The sequence below is a fragment of the Siniperca chuatsi genome, linkage group LG8 (genome assembly GCF_020085105.1).
Source record: "Siniperca chuatsi isolate FFG_IHB_CAS linkage group LG8, ASM2008510v1, whole genome shotgun sequence".
In the NCBI taxonomy this organism is placed as follows: domain Eukaryota; kingdom Metazoa; phylum Chordata; class Actinopteri; order Centrarchiformes; family Sinipercidae; genus Siniperca; species Siniperca chuatsi.
The window spans coordinates 24,021,588-24,038,301 of NC_058049.1; the positions used below are offsets into that span (position 1 = coordinate 24,021,588).

General features: G+C 40.1%; 1 protein-coding gene across 3 annotated transcripts in view; it reads right to left on the bottom strand.

Moving 5' to 3' along the window:
• The window catches only part of il1rapl2 (interleukin 1 receptor accessory protein-like 2), a 457,851-nt gene that overhangs the window by 63,533 nt on the left and 377,604 nt on the right, over positions 1-16,714 (bottom strand). For all 3 annotated transcript variants that reach the window (XM_044205048.1, XM_044205049.1, XM_044205050.1), the window contains exon 7: positions 3,429-3,503. In XM_044205048.1, the coding sequence (XP_044060983.1) occupies positions 3,429-3,503 (75 nt within the window). The remainder of the gene's footprint in view (positions 1-3,428; positions 3,504-16,714) is intronic.

The window sequence follows — 16,714 nt, forward strand, 5'->3', positions numbered from 1 at the left end:
TCAGGAAATGTATGTCAAGACATATGAACTCTAACTGTGTTTATTAAGGTACAATGAATAATATACTCCTATTAACCCAAGAGTGGACCTGTAGCGCCAAAACAAAAGTTATTGCTTAGTTAAAAATACAGTAAATCCTCCAATAAATGCATCTGACATTTAGATAATGTATTTATTCTGAACCAGACTTCCAGACTTTCTAAGCTGCAAATCGTACTGATAGTACTGCATGTGCACTACACACCTATACAGTTTTGACAATACAGGGTTTTAAAGGCTGAATTTATCAGGGGATGTGCAAATAACTCCTCAAGTACTGTTAGTCTTTCTTTCTGAATTTTATTTTTTAGAATTATATCATGAATCAATCTTTAATCATAACTCTTTTTGTCTGTCTATTGCCTGTAGCCCACATCAGTATAATAACAATGAGCATAGTAAATTGTGTTTATAACCCACAGCATTATAGAATAATTAGAAAAGCCGAGGAGAGGGAGGAAGGATGTGGGGTGGCCAAGAGGAAAAGAAAAAAATCTGAATAAAACAGAAAAGAAAAAAGGAAAGGAAAAGAAGGAAAAGGAACCAACAGTTAACAGAGAAAGAAAGAATAAAGTGACAAAGAGGAGAAGAAGAAATTAACAAGTGAATACAGAGAAGAGGAAGAGAGGGGGAAACGAGGAAAATGAACAACATAGCTGTGGTTGCTGATGTAAATCTCCCTCAGGTTAAAACAAGATGATAATTAAAAATGTACCGCAGGGTCACACTGTGACTGTGTGTACATGTGTGTGTGCGGGGGGGCCATTAAAAGGTGTCCCTGCTGCAATCGGCGTACAGAGGCCTTAGGGCCTATTTATTGCTACATCAATCTGGAGTTAATGGAAAGCACAACACACAAACACACACTCATACACACATCCAAACACATTATCTGCCTACAGTGCTAACATTGTCAGAGAGACCGCTGAACAGCAGGAAACACACATGTAAGCATGCATGTATGCACTTAAACACACACACACAGCTGGCAACCCGGCCCACAGCAGAACACAACACACACCGTTTGGTACATAAGCAAATCCTAATGAGATCCCTTCAATTTTTAAATTCTGGTCTCCTCATTTCTGTCTTAGATTTCTTTACCAGACCTTTCTTGTCGTTATCAAAACAGCTTATAGGTTTTTGTTCATATTCCCAACACAAACCGGATATCCTCTTGCTTTCATGCTCGTGCTAACAGGGCTAAAATTACATTTTTGAGGTTGATCTAAGTTGTCAATCCAAACATGCTTTGCTCTGAATCTTAAAATTGCCCAGTGAAGATGAATCAAAGTGAAAAGACAAAATTTGGTAAAATGTCTTTTTATCAGTAGATAAGGCGAGACCTGTGCGGGCTCTGTAAATGTTTTGGCACAAAGTAAATTGGATAAAGTACATACGTCACTGTTAATCGCTGACTAGAGGAGATAAAAGAACAAAAATGCAGCAGGACAGGAATGAGCAGCGCGCAGACTGACAGAGAGCAGGAGGCCAGCAGAGCGGCCTGGTGCTCACAGAGGTACCATCGTTCAACTGTATGACCCAAGACACCAAATCCCCACCAGCACCAGGCCTGCTATTCTGTAGCTGAAACTGACCTCTGACCTGCCTAGTGAGAGGTGTGATTTCCATACAGGCTTCAGTAAAATATCACCATCAAGCCCCCAGAAACAGCAAGTGGTGAGGTGGTGAGGTGGTGAGGTGGTTCTGGCGTAGTGGCCACAGTCAGAATTGCAGGTCAAGTAATGCCCAGTGGCCCCAAAAGACTTTTTCCCATAAACAATCATTACAAAAGTAAAGGAAGTCAGCCGGCTTAGCCAGAGAAAGACTCTGAAGCTGCCTTCGCATGATAAGAAATGTGCTCTTCGCTCACTGCGAGGTAGGGCACAACGCATAGTGCAGACACTTTTAGAGGCAAAGTGCAGCGCACGTATACGTCATCAAAAAGTGCGCTAAGCTAACTTTAGCATTGGATTTAGCTAAGTCAGTAAACTATATGCCTAATCACACACGTGGTAGCCACATCTGACTGCTGACATTTCACCATGCATTACTTTTCCTGGCGAGATTGTAGTATGTTTTTAAATGTGCTATAGAGTTAAGGGAACTGTGAAACACAGAGTATGAGTTTTTCTTCACTCTCTACCTCCTCTGCTTGCATGTATCGCACCTGATCTGCCAGGTAAGTAACTTTCATTGGAATGGATGGGGCACTATCTTGAAACACGGTATCCATTTCTCTTAATCTATGGGGCGGCTGTGGCTTAGAGGTAGATCGTGTCGTCCTCTAATCTGAATTGAGGCATTTCGATCCCATCTTCCCCCCCGCCCACATGTTGAAGTGTCTGTGGGCAAGATACTGAACCCCAAATTGCTCTGAAGGCTGTCGGTGTGTGAGTGATTAGTTGTTTTTTGTTCTGATGAGCAGTTGGCACCTGCCATCAGTGTGTGAATGGGGTGAATGACATGTGGTGTAAAGCGCTTTGAGTGGTCGGAAGACTAGAAAAGCGCTATACAAGTAAAGTCCATTTAATATATCCATTCCCTTTATATTTAGGCTATAATCCATGACAGTTACCCATAATAATTGTTTAATTATGTATAGTTATGTTAATTATTTAAATAATTACATACTGAACTCTGCAGAAGTTTTATGGCGCTAGTTAGTTTTGGTTTTCAAGCCCGCAACTTCACTGTTTTTTGCTCAGTCTCACAAGCCTCCTCAGCATTGCTTTAGACACAAAAACACTATATGTTAAAACAGCAGACAGACCAAGTTAGATACTAGCTGGTGAACATAGTGGAGCATTTTGCAGCTCAGAAATACTTTTCTGATGTGCACTTCATCTAAACGATGTAACTAAACATCGGTGCTATGGCAGCTATGGTGATATCACATGGAGATGGCAAGAACTGTGGTTGGTCAGCTTTAGCTTTTGAAGAAAGGCTCAGTAGTCTGCTCTAACACACATCTACTGTAGCACAGCCATCTCTACTGGAAGCCTTCTTCTGCGATCGCCGCTGTCTATCAGTGACTGAAATAACTTGAATTTGGCAACTGCATGGAACAGTCACATACTCAGTATGAAAATAAAGCAGACCTTCCCACCATTTCTCATATACCAAAGTAAAAGGAAGAATGTAAACATTTACTGTGGGGAATATAATGCACACTGGCACTTGAGCCGACCCCTTCTGTTGTGACAAGCAGACACTGAAGTGTCCATGGTGGTGTCCCAATAGGGCACAGACATGCCGCGCCATGAAAGCAACACCACAGAAATGAGCACTTTGCACCAAAGACTGAGACAGCATTTTTATAATGAGGGCCTCAGGGATTACCACTTTAACGTAAGAATGAAGAAAGAGAGAAGAGCTGTTGTCCTTACCAGGTGTGATCTCTATCACTGTGTCTTGTCTCTCTGAGGGAAAAAGGACCTTGGGAGGCTGAGTGGTCTGGAGAGCTGAGAGAGAAAGGGAGAGAGATACAGGGGGAAGGTTGATTATCGATTATCAGGAGTGTGTTTAGACTAATGACCGTTGGTCTGGTGGACACATGTCATCATATTATGGGCTCATCATTCCAACACAACAAACACACATTCATCGTATCCATCCGACTGTTAATATGTACGACTGGCTTGGACAGAAAAAAAATGAAGGGATGTCTGCTTGAAAAGAAAAGTTAGAACATTGTGTGTTTAATTCATTCAATGTAGCAATACTCCATATGTCAAAAAGGAGGTCTTATTTTCCAATCAAAACTAAAATTAAGTCAAGGGCTTCACTTTAATGTACCAGCACTTCTGTCAATTGGGTAAAAGCACCTGAAGAGGTAGTGTAAGGACAGATAGAGCTAGAGGAAAAACAAGAAGGGTCAGAGAGCTGGAGAGTGACACATTTTGTAAGGAAAGGCCCAGGGATGGAATTGATCACTGCCCTGCAGTATAAAGAGACTGGAGCTCACTGTCTGTCACACCTACGAGATGCTGCCTCAGCCACAGAGGCCACTCAGTGCACAGCTCGTCTCACCTCATAATTTCTTTCTGTCTCTTTGCAGACACAAACAGGTTGACTGACTGACCGCCTTTCAACTCTGATGACCAGCAGGCACTCTCTGCTTCCACCTGAAAGCACCTCTCAATTTCACCTCACTGGACTCTGAACACCAGTGCTCCCTACTGCCCGACACCTTTTCCCCTCACCACCTCCACGTGTCTAATAGTCCTCTGATGTGTTTCAGTATTCCCATTCCTCTCTGAAGGCTGTGTTATAGTACATGCAATTTGTTCTGTGTCTAAGACTGAGAAAGAAATTTCTGATGTCAACCAATTCCTAATGATCATCTGATGGTCATATTCATGGAAGCAGTAGTGAACATGACTGGTATTCCAGGAACATACGGTGCAGCTGTAAATTCCCTTAACTGATGAGCTGACGTAAAACAGCACAGAACTACGTGAACTACATGAACTACGTGCATTTTAGCCATGATAGCGGTGTGGCTCTAGGGATGGCAATGTCTGGTGTTTGGTCCAGGTTGAAAAATCTCAACATCTACGCGTCCACACCTAAAACTGTTTCATTGCTCTGACTTTCAGAGGAACTCACTGTAAGTGTGCCATGTTGGTCTAAATGCGCTTTCTGTGACTTTTTGAAAGTGACATAAACATTCCGTGGAGACAGTTTTTTTTTCTTTTCCACCTTGTACTTCAGCTTTTTTTCTCAAATAACCCAGTCAGTCCCTCTATCGTTCCATCCCTCTCTCTGTTTCTCTGATAAGACTGATAGTTTCATTTGCATTCTGAAGGGACTGCTACACCCTTTTGAGATTAATGAGACAACCCTTCACCTAGACCTACTCCTCTCCTGTTCTGTCCTCTATCCTATACCTTTCCTCTCCTCTCCTTTCCTTTCCTCTTTACTTTGTCTCCCTCACCATGTATAGAAGGCCTTTAGCTGCTGCTGTCAGAGTAAAAGTAAACATTCATGGTTTTCATATGAATAGTAAAAAGATATACAGTAGATGTGGACATTTGTCATTTCCTCCATTTTCTGTTTTACTTCTCCATCAGTCTGAGCGTATTGTGTTGGGAAATGTGTTTTTAAGCTTTAATTTCGCAACAGAAAATACTTCATGGCTTTTCATGGCTTTCAGCTGGGTTAAGTGTCATTTTTGTTGGCTGCACACAGGTGTATTTGCCTGCACCTGCCTGGTATTCTGGGGACTCGATGTGAACTTGACTGCATCAAAGTGAGAAGGAGGCACAGTAGGAGCTGTGTCAAGTAGTGATTAAGCAGTGGTGCAGTGCGTCTCTCCTACATACATCTGTGTTTTCATCAAGTGACACACCTAACTTATACTCAAAAGTCGGCATGGCTGTTTTGTGTTTATGTTCGGTGAATTGTTCTTTTTGACATACAGAAAGTCTCTCCGGCAGAAAAGAAAATTCTAATAATACCTTTACCACTGTATACAGCATTATATTGTACCATTTGGACCTTACTAGACACTTACAAGACACTACTACAACTGTCTTGTAGTTACACACAGCACTACTGGCTGCAAAATTACCAACTGTCACAACGCCAAATGCACATCACCATGTGCCATTAATTCACTAAAGCCAGCTCTCTCTGGAAGAGAGAGAGAGTGTTTGGGGTCTGTGTTAACCTGAATAAAAATCTGAATATCAAAAGGTGTGTGGTGAAGAGATGGTAATAATGGGTTTGCTGTTTACTTTTAGCACACAGCTTCACAGAGACACACACACACACAAGCATGCATTTGATATCTTTGAACTTTTCATAATGCTTGCTTGTCTAGAAAATTACAGTATGCTGTAGATGCGGAAATGTGTGTGCATGTCTATGTCGGCATGTGTGTGGAGAAAGTGCCATTAGGTTAAAGGCACAGGAAGTAAGGACTCACAGGAAGTAAACACAAGAACCAAATCAGGTCCTTTAATATGTTTTTGCGTTTCTACCGTATCTGAGGAACTGTGAAGATTATGCAAAGCCCCAGCTTGATTTGAGACAAAAAAATTCCATGCAACAAGACAATATCAATTACATAACAACATAGAGTCATTGAGTGGGTCATTGAAGTGAATGTTGTGCGACTGCGTGATGTTTGAATGGATGCTAGAAAGAAGATGTGTAAAGGTGGGAAAGGAGATTTAAAAAGCCGCAAAAGCAAAGTACCTTTCTAATGAATGCTAATGTTGCTCTGCTGGATTTGTAAATAGGCAACTGTTTGCTGGCATGTTCTTTATAATGCGAATATATGTAAATGTTGCGTTTTCAGCTTGTTGCACTTTAATTAAAGTGGTAAAGTAAAATTTAAACCTGCATTAATTGGTCAACTCTCCCTCGTATTTAGTTTTTTTTAGACTATTTGCAAAGTTAGTTGCATACCTGTGCTTAATGTCTATTGTCAGACCAACACGTTTCGGCTTGTGGCCTTTATCAGGGTCATCCATTAGAGAGTGATACCTCAGAATCAGGGACTCTCTGGAGACGGGAACCTGACTGGAACCTGACTCTGGCAGTCAAAATGCAAGTTTCTGAGTTTCTTAAATGGTTGGAAAGGGTCTTGGGTGGTGATCGCAGGAAAATGTATAAAGAACATTTATTGCTGGAGCACATCAGAAGTCGCGCATGCATACAGTGTATTTACATTTACATTTTGGTAAGCCACTGCCCACAATGCATCTCCTATGTGTCAGTGCAAAGGACATTGTATTTGTTACTATTTAACAACTCAGCCTTTATGTGATCTACATCCTAATTATGTACACTGACCAGACAAACTAATTACCAACCCCACATTACAAAGTCTCAAACTGCAGCTGTCTCAGTGCAGTGCTGCTTCAGATGCTCTTTGGATTTCAAATGAGATTTGACCTTTTCCAGTTAGATAGTGCGGTGCAGTCCAGCACATTAGGCCAGACAGAGCAATAATCACTAGATAGACCTTAGTCAGAGTAGTCAAAGTTTGTTTTAGTGCTTATCTCCTACTGCAATCATTACAGGGGTATATCTCTGGCATTTTCTTGAACTCAAAGGTGTGTGTGCATGCGTGTCATCAGATATGAACTTATGTGAGCGCCAGAAAGTTCAGGACGTTTAAAAGTCATTTGAGTAACTTTTCTGTGATTTAAGAGCACTTTGACGCTATCTGAATTATCCCGATCTGATCATGTCAGCTCACCAGGTGCTCCAAGCAGATTAAAACAAACACTGTCTTATTGCAGCCTTTATCGCCACAGATGGAATGAACGCCGTTTGTGTGTCAAACCAAATGTGAACTTTTACCCATTTCCATTTTGAAATCTGATGACAGTAAGATTCACAACATAGGAAACTTTCCCATTAGAGTTTAACACAAAAGGACATTTGTTAACATTTAAAACAATATTCACAATTATATCGCCATTTTCTCAGCATGATGTTAATTATTCCTGCTCTGTGGCCTAAAATGTTTTGTACTGCAAATGGAATGACCTTAGCATTTTAAGGCTCACTTCATTTTGACATTTGCTGCTTTCAGTCCAGTGAAACTACCAAACACTTTCTGTCTCATCTGACCTTTGACACATTAGACTATTTATTTTGCCACAGGGGGAGAGTTTTCAAATCTCATTTGAGAGACATTTTGTAGAAGTGTAAACTCATAAAGGGATGTCATAGAAAGCTGTGCACTCAGGCGAGAAGATATAAGTACTGTGACTCTATATTAATATTGTCACAACTGATTACTCTGCTGGAGAATGAAAAAGAGGGTTCAATCATAGTTCGGGTTCACAAAACAATCACCTCTATGGTTTAAAGGTACTGTGTTTCCTTCTAAACAAAGATCTGTTTGTTTGTTTTTTTCTCACAAGAAAGCTTTGTGTGCATCTTTGAGGTCTAGCAAACATGTTGAATGGATTTCTGGGAAAAAACTGCATTGTTTACCTTAGTGTTTTGCTTGCTTGTGGTCTTCTTTCCTGCATTTTGCTGGTGCATTACAGTGCCATCCTTCAATAAGTGGAATAGGGTGAAAACACTGGCAGGAATGTTTATGGTGTCACTTGCATGACATCATGCTCTCAAAACATAGCACTACATGCTTCATAGCACTACTAGTAGTCAAAATCTCCTCTTTATCACGGAAGTAAAATACGTTTATATATATATATATATATATATATATACCATGCAACCATGGGAGCCATGAGAAACAGTACCCACCATGGAAACGAAGGCTGGAGGCTAAAATCAAGGAGGCACGGAGAGAAGTGAGTCAACTGACAGAGGCCGAGAGAGGTGCAACGAAAAAACAAGTACCCAAGAGGTACAACCAGATGCCCATCCCTGAAGCACTCGAAACTGCCAAACAGACGCTCCAAGCCTTGGCCAGCCGCCTAAAGAGGTGAACAGAATCCAGTCACCATCACAGTGACAGACATCCAAGAAAGAGTCTCAGGTATGAAAAACTGGACAGCACCGGGCCCTGACAGGATCCACACCTAGTGGCTAAAGAAGCTCACTGCACTCCACGAGCGCCTAGCAGCACAAATGAACCAGCTGCTAAGGGATGACCGAGCCAAGATCCTGTGGGACTTCCAGATTCAGACTGACAGAATGGTAATAGAGAACCAGCCAGACATCGTGGTGGTGGACAAACAGCAGAGGAAAGCCGTTGTGGTGGACGTGGCAATACTAAGTGATGGCAACATCAGGAAAAAGGAACATGAGAAACTAGAGAAATACCAAGGGCTCAGAGAAGAGCTGGAGAAGGCTTGGAAGGTGAAGGCGACAGTGGTGCCCGTGGTTATCGGAGCACTCGGGGCAGTGACCCCCAAACTGGAGGAGTGGCTACAGCAGATCCCTGGAAGAACACCAGACATCTCAGTCCAGAAAAGGGCAGTACTAGGAACAGCAAAGATACTGCGCAGAACCCTCAAGCTCCCAGGCCTCTGGTAGAGGACCCGAGCTCGAAGGATGAGACCACCCGCGGAGGGTGAAGGACGAAGTTTTTTTTAATATATTACTGTATTACTGGTAATAAACATTGTGGGTAAGGCGGCAACCTGTTGGGTACTTTAATGTATATAAGAGTAACAACATTTAATAGGCCAATCATATGTTTAATATGTATAATCCTATTTTGCAAAGTAACAAAGTAACTACAGCTGTCAAAGAATTGTAATTTTCCTTTGAAATTAAGTGGAAGAGAAAAATAAAAGTAGCATAAAGACGTATAAAGTAGCATAAAATAGTCATGAAAATAATCATTTGAAGTACAAGAACCTCAAAATTGTACTTAAATGAATAAGCAGACATTTTCAGCTTGGACTAAACTACGCTGTCAGCCTTCCTGTGCTCTAAAAACAACTGTGAAAAATATGTACATTTTGTGCTGTTCTGTGTGCATAATCAGATATTATATTCTGTATATCAAATTGATATGACCTTTTGGGGAAATATGAAATGTCTGGCGGAACAGAGAAGCGGGAGACATTAATGTTTAGTCCTGATACATTTGTATGTCATGCCCTATTCACAGTAAGACTCATTTATTCCTGTCAGAATCCACTCTAATTTGACTTTTTTTTTGGGGTGCAAATCGGTCACTCTGATGGTGGAATCCTGAGCATATAACCAGATGCTTTTTCTTATTAAAAGCAACAGTGTCCCATTAGTGAATACCAAGTGAAGCTCTGACGTTTAAACAGATAAAGAGTGATTTTATCAACCAACCAAAACATAATTTGGTCACTGTCCTTGTATTCCTTGTATGTCTGTCATTTCTCTCTGTATCCCTCAAACCCTTTATCTTTTCATTACTTTATCTCTCCTTTTTCTTTCTATAGCGTCCATTACATTTTTTTTGTGCCTTTATAAAAACGGACCTTGACAGCACCAAAGCTGAGTAAGGGGCATTCAAATATTTGATAATTTTATGCCTCTTTAAGATCTTACAAGTAATTTTCCACCCATCATAGCTAGTTAGTGCTCTACAGTCGCCACTCATATGATATTTTCAGTGTGTGCATATAAGAATGTGTGTTTTTGTGGGCCTGTGTGAGTGTGCATGTACATCTTCTTTACAAGTGTGAGTTTTTGTGTGTGTATTTGTGAATCATTCATGTCCTGTAAATGGATGGGGGGTTGACGTGTCATTAAAAACACTTTCAGAGGAGTGTGTGTCTCTGTTTGTTTATGCGTGTATGCTGAGTGGGCCTGTACACGTGATCGAGTTATGGAATGAATGCAAGCCAACCGAATGTACCCACAGATATGCAAATGTGCTTGTGTGGGTGTGTGAACATGTGTGTGTATACATAAGTGTGAATTTCTGCATGTGTCTGCATGCATGTGTTTTTTCTGTGCCCCTGTGTGTGTGTGTATACACATGTGTCATGTATGCATATTTATCCCAATGCTTTGATAGTTTCTATCTGAGTTGTGAGTCAGCTGGAGTCAGCTGTCTCCCTGAATCACAGGCATGTGTGTTAGTAATGTTTTTGAGAGTTTGTTCAGTTCAACCGCCTTGCTTTTTGCATAATGAGAACACAGACACAAAGTAATTTATGTGTTAAAGTAATTCATCGGCTTCTGTGTTTCAGAAAACAGAGGCTAATGTTCCTCTCCACCTAATCTAGTTGTGAAAATATGTGATTTGTATTGAAGGATATTGCCTGGAGCATGGACCTGATATATGGCTTGAAATAAAGGGAGGTACACACTCTGTATGCAAGTGATAACAAGTTAAAGTGAAAACTCTTCTTTCAACATGGTCCCAAGATGTTAGAAGACAAAATACAAGACATACAATATAAAACTAAATAAAATCCTGAAATCCAAAATGACATCACCACAAATTAAATAAGAAATGCCCACATTAAAACAAGTAAGTACAACAAGAATGTCTTTATAATTTCATTATAAATCTGTGACCCTATTCCATAAAAAAGAAAAAGTCCTGACCTGACTTCTCTAAGCACCTCTCATTTTAACAATTGGATGTGTACTGAGGGCACCAGTGTAAAAAAAGGAGCTTCTGGCAACATTATTCACTTGCTTACTCGCTGAGTAAGTACCATCGTTATCTGTGAGCACAAGTCCTGAGGAGCACACCCATTAATAATATTGTACATATAAATCCTCTGTTGTTCTACCCTGAGCTGTACTGGTTCCCTGTATTGGTACCCTTCTAAATTCATCACTACCATCATGGGTTTGAGGGGCTGCATTTAATAAATATAGAATAATATTATTTTGCATTACCTGCAGTTTGTTTTTTAAATTGTCAAACCACTGTGCCAAGCAGAACAGGCAAAATCAAAATGACACTGTATAAATGATGACACGAGAAGTTTCTTAACAGGAAAGTCAAAAAACCTTGTTCTGCGAAACAGGAACTTAAGTTTGCTAACAACAACAGGTTCACAGGAAAGTGACTGGTCCAATATTATTCCTAAATATGAGCCACATGGCTGAGATACAATTTCAGTTCCGTTACAAAAGACCTTCAACCTTGATAACTTCTTCTTAGTTCCAAACAGGACCAACTCGGTATTAGCCAAATGTATTGAAAGCTTGTTATCTATGAGTCACATTCTACAAATTATAATTCACTATTACAAGTGTACGAGTTCTCACTGACATCATTCCCAGATACCAGTAATGCAGAATCATCAGCATACAACAAGAGCTTGCATTTCACAGCAGCTGGCACATCATTTATATATAAAAGGAATAAAAGAGGCCCTAAAATAGAGCCTTGCAGCATCCCACATGTAATATCCCTGGGTTCTTATATAGCCCCTTCAACATCACAGACTTGAGTTCTTTCTGTAAGGTAAGAAGTAAACCATTTTACAGCAGTATGTCCAAACCCTGTTCACTGTAACTTTGACAACATGTAGAATGACTCACTGTGTCAAAGGCTTTCTGCAAATCAAGCAAAATCATGCCAACATAATTTCCTCCATCAAGGTTTTGCCTAACAAAATCAAACAGATAAATAGGGCAGGTGGCAGTAGAGTATGATGTTCTAAAGCCAGACTGAAGCTGATACAAGAAACTGTGTCTGACTAAATACTCCACAGCATCCACAAACACAAGACGTTCAAAAACCCAAGACATGGTTGTTAACATTGATACTGGCCAGTAAATCAGCATCTGATTTACTATTCTTCTACTACCAAGCTAACAAACCACAATATTAATAGGTAATAACACTGGTAATTTGAACACTATATGAATAACATTAGTCAACTAATATTTACCACGAGTTATTCGCAAAGTTGGTTATGTGAGGGTTGAAAAATACCGTGCATGGTCAAGTTAGCACTGTATTAAGTACTGTATGTTGAGTGATAATAGCTGGCTAGCATTAAGTATACTAGCATAAACTGTGAAGACTAACTTTTCACTAACAAAGCTGTCATTAGCCTAAAATGTATTGTTTTGGGAGATTAAATGCCATGAATGCAATGCAGTTGATGTCACTAGGGTGTTACTATTTTTGGAACTCGTTTAGGTGAGCAGGTTATTTTCATCTGCTGTCACATCCATCTATCATCATTTTGAAAGAAAACCAGAAAAGCAAGGCCTGCTAATACTTTTATTTATTATATTTAAAGTAAACTCTCAACTCTGAAACTATCATCATGAAACTACAATAATTATTTGATTTTATGTATATAGCTTGAAAGTTAGCCACTTTATGCTAAGCATGGAGCCTGTTATCAGTTACTGGTGTATACTAACATGTTAGCATTGAGCTATGGTGAGATATGTGGTGCCTGTTATTATTCAATAAATAGGCTGATCTTCCTAAAAGATGTTGTACTCCTTTAAATGCTATTATAAAGCAGACGTGACACAAACATTCTTGGATGTGATTTCTAATTTGGAAATATGAAGGGTGAATCATTCTGGACTGCAAAAAAAAAAAAGCCTCTTGGAAACAGAAAGCTGAGTCATAGCAGAGATGATGCAAGTCCAGCTTTATGCTAATGTCATTATGATGATCTGGTGTTGTGTGAAATATACATAGGCCTATTTCTGATGCAACTCTTCGGAGAGAGCCAGAGCCCGAGGGTGGAACACACTGTGTAAAGCAAGTGTGTGTGAGATCAATGGGCTTTAATGTGACCCTGGTGCAAGTGCTGAGTTTGGGGAAACATTAAACCAAAATACACCTCTCTATTTTCACACACACACAAGCGTATGCATTGTAGATCATTATCACTGATACCATCTGCTCCGGAGCAGTGCCACACTGGAGGGACACCCTGATGGAGGAAACAAGCGCTCTCCCTTAACTCTGCACATAGAGCTGAATGATTAAAGACATAAATTAAAAATGAAGGGCTCTGTAGGGAGGGGAGGAGGTTACAGAGGAAGAAGAACAACACTTGATGAGCTTGGATGTGACAGGTACCAGGTGAACGAATTTAACTGGCTAAGGCGCAAGACTAGCACTTTAAAATGTTTTGAGAGGTTGTAACATCACAATATAATTTCATATTACAAGGTCTTGTACACAAAATATCAACCAGTTATGTATTTGGTTTGTTAAAGCTGAGGAATTTTAGCAGAGAATACATATAATTAAAGTATAAATCAAGCAGGAAGCAGGATGCCAATGGTTGTTCTTGTTGTCGTTCTTCTAAATATTATTTATATTAGGAGAAAAATGGTTCATGAGACTTATCTGCTGTCTTTGGTTGATCTTAAATGTCAGAAACTGAGAGTGTTGCAGCTCTAAGACTTATTGGTTTAATTTAAAGGCCCTGTCAGTTTTCCTCAGATGACTGTTAAAATGGATCAAAAAGAATGGGACTACTGTAAATGGCAGAGAGAACTCTCAAACTTCAAATGGAGCTTGTCATCAACACATGACTATAATAAATATAACACCATCACAAGGAAAAGGTTCTGCAACAAAAACATGAAATGGACCCTCTTTAAAATCTCAGACAGAGATTGCAATCCAAGCCTGCTGATGAGTCTCAGTAGAAGGTAAAATGCTCTTCAGACGGCTACAATGAAAAATCCATTTGGCTGTGACCCCAGAGATCTCTCTCCCAGCTGAAATACCCCCACAGGCAGATGTAAAATGACACCAGAAAACCGTGAGAGCAGGAAAAAGGAATGATATGAATGAAAAAGAAGAACTCAAGTAAAAAACAAGGAAATCCAGACTAAGACAATGAGCAGAGTATAGATACATACAGTCTGGATCAGCTACATCCTTGAGAAGCACAGCTGGCACTGCTACAACTCCGTCTTTAAGCCACCACCACCACCACCTCCTCAGCATGTGTGTGTGTGTGAGAGAGAGTGTATAGTTAGTGATTCTAATTAGTTGATTTAAATCAGTTAAGGGACTCTTACCTAACTGCCGCTGGTCCCACCGACAGCATGGATGGGAACACACACTATTTCCAGTGTTGGGGCTGGGGGCAGCTCAACCACCCATAGAGATTTAGCTAATTATCTTTCTGCTATCTGTAGGCTATAGTTCTCTCTCTCTCCCCCTCTCTTTCACAAAGGCTCCCACTGAGCAGGAGGAATAACTGTCAAGACACTGAAGTGGCAAGAACTGCATCAACTTTTAAATACTTTGTTGAATTACTGTCATCTAACAGACACACGCAGTAAACACTCACAGTCAGTCTTGGAATGTGTCTGTGGGAAGAAATCCCATCAGCCTGTCACATAGAATAGTAGTAAATAAAAATCATCAATTAAAGTCGTTATCTATACCAGCCAAAACCTCTTTTTATTGCTATTACCGACATGGTAAGGGTACGTTTTTTGTTTGTTTGTTTTTTACATATCTCGTCTCTTTAAATATTTTTAAAATGATACTATCAGTTAGCCCAGGTTAGCAAAATTTATTTGGAAGAGAAAACAAAGGCGAAAAAATAAAATTATGACCCAAACTCTCTGTTACAAATATCCATCACAGTTCACAGACCGGCTTCCTTGTTCAACTTAGACTGATTATTTGACTATCACTGATATTTCACTTGCACCACCTTTTGGATTATCTAGATAATCTGGCTAAACTGTTGTCTTGTTTACAACCTGTCTGATTGTCTGACTGCTCATGCTTCTTGCCCTGTTAGACTTCTCTTTAGGGATGACGCTGGATTCCCAAATCTCCAGTGTATGACGGCCAAAACTACAAAAATAAGACCTAGGTTGCAATAAAGCAAAATTGTCCTTTAACAATTAGTGCAGATTAGAACATGTGTGACCTGTGAAACAGAACTTTTAGAGAGAGCAGTTTTGTCTCATTCATATAATTGCAGAAAGACTTTTATAAGGCTCAACCAGAACGATTTATAAGATCTAGCTCGTCTTTTCTTTGATTTTCCCTTAATATTATACAGTATTTATGTATGGGATGGATGCAGGCTGGTATGTTTGTAATGTTGTGATAAGTGAATGTGTCAGAACAGTTTCCTTTCTGATTTATATTCTGAAATTTCAATAAAATAAAAATATCTGAGTAATAATTACTGCAGCTGAGTCAATGACTGAATGTGCTATTGTGCTGCCAGGCATGAGTGTGTACTTTTCACTATCACAACATTATCACTACAGTAGTAGTACCAATGCTGCTGAAAAGGCCACAAGCACTTCATTGATGACTATCATCCTCATAGCTACCACCACGGCTTCACTGCTTCAGTATAACTATTCTTTAAAAGGCGGGTAGTCCACCAATCGAAAGGTCGGCGGTTCGATCCCGGCTTCCCCCAGCCCGCATGTCGAACCCCAAATTGCTCCCGAGGGCTGCGCCTCCGGTGTGTGAGTGTGTGTGAATGATTAGTTAGTTTCTTTGGACTGATGAGCAGTTGGCATCTGCCATCTGTGTGTGAATGGGGTGGATGTGATAAGTAGTGTGCAAAGCGCTTTGAGTGGTCGGAAGACTAGAAAGGCGCTATACAAGTACAGTCCATTTACCATCTACTCAAACTAGTACTAGTACTACTGTACCGCTATGACCATTTACAGTATGTGCCAGATTTTGTACAGATATGTTCATGCTGTACAAAGGAACAGTGTGTGAGTTTTTGATACTTCAGGTAACCTTGACCTACAAAGATCCTTGTACAACTTTTAAAAAAGGTGAGTTGGGGCCAAAATGTTGACATTATGATGACATTGAGCAAAACGTGAGGTCTGTGTGTCTGTGTGTGTGTGTGTGTGTGTGTGTGTATGTGTGTGTGTAACTGCGTCTGCTGAGAGGTGATAAGACCTTTAATAATGAGCTTGTTCGTTCCATCATCAGTCAATGCACTGTCACTGTCTAGGCCATATTCAATCATTAACACATTTTTCATTTATATACGTAGACATTAACAGGGACAGAAAGAGAGAGAGAGTAAATGAACATTGAAAATGATTAAGCAGGGTCTAGACAGTGACAAAGGCTCTCTCTCACGCGCACACACATGGACTTCCTGTCAGTAGCGAGGTCAGGCTCAGTCATTAAACTGTACTCATCATGTGCACACACCTTCATCTTCTATCATTAGTCTGTGAATTTTCTGAATTAAATATCACCTAATTTCCTGAGAGGAGAGCACGTCATTTTATGAATTATAGGAAACATCTTTCTCTCTCTCCCACGCCTTGCAATTAATTACATTTTTATCTT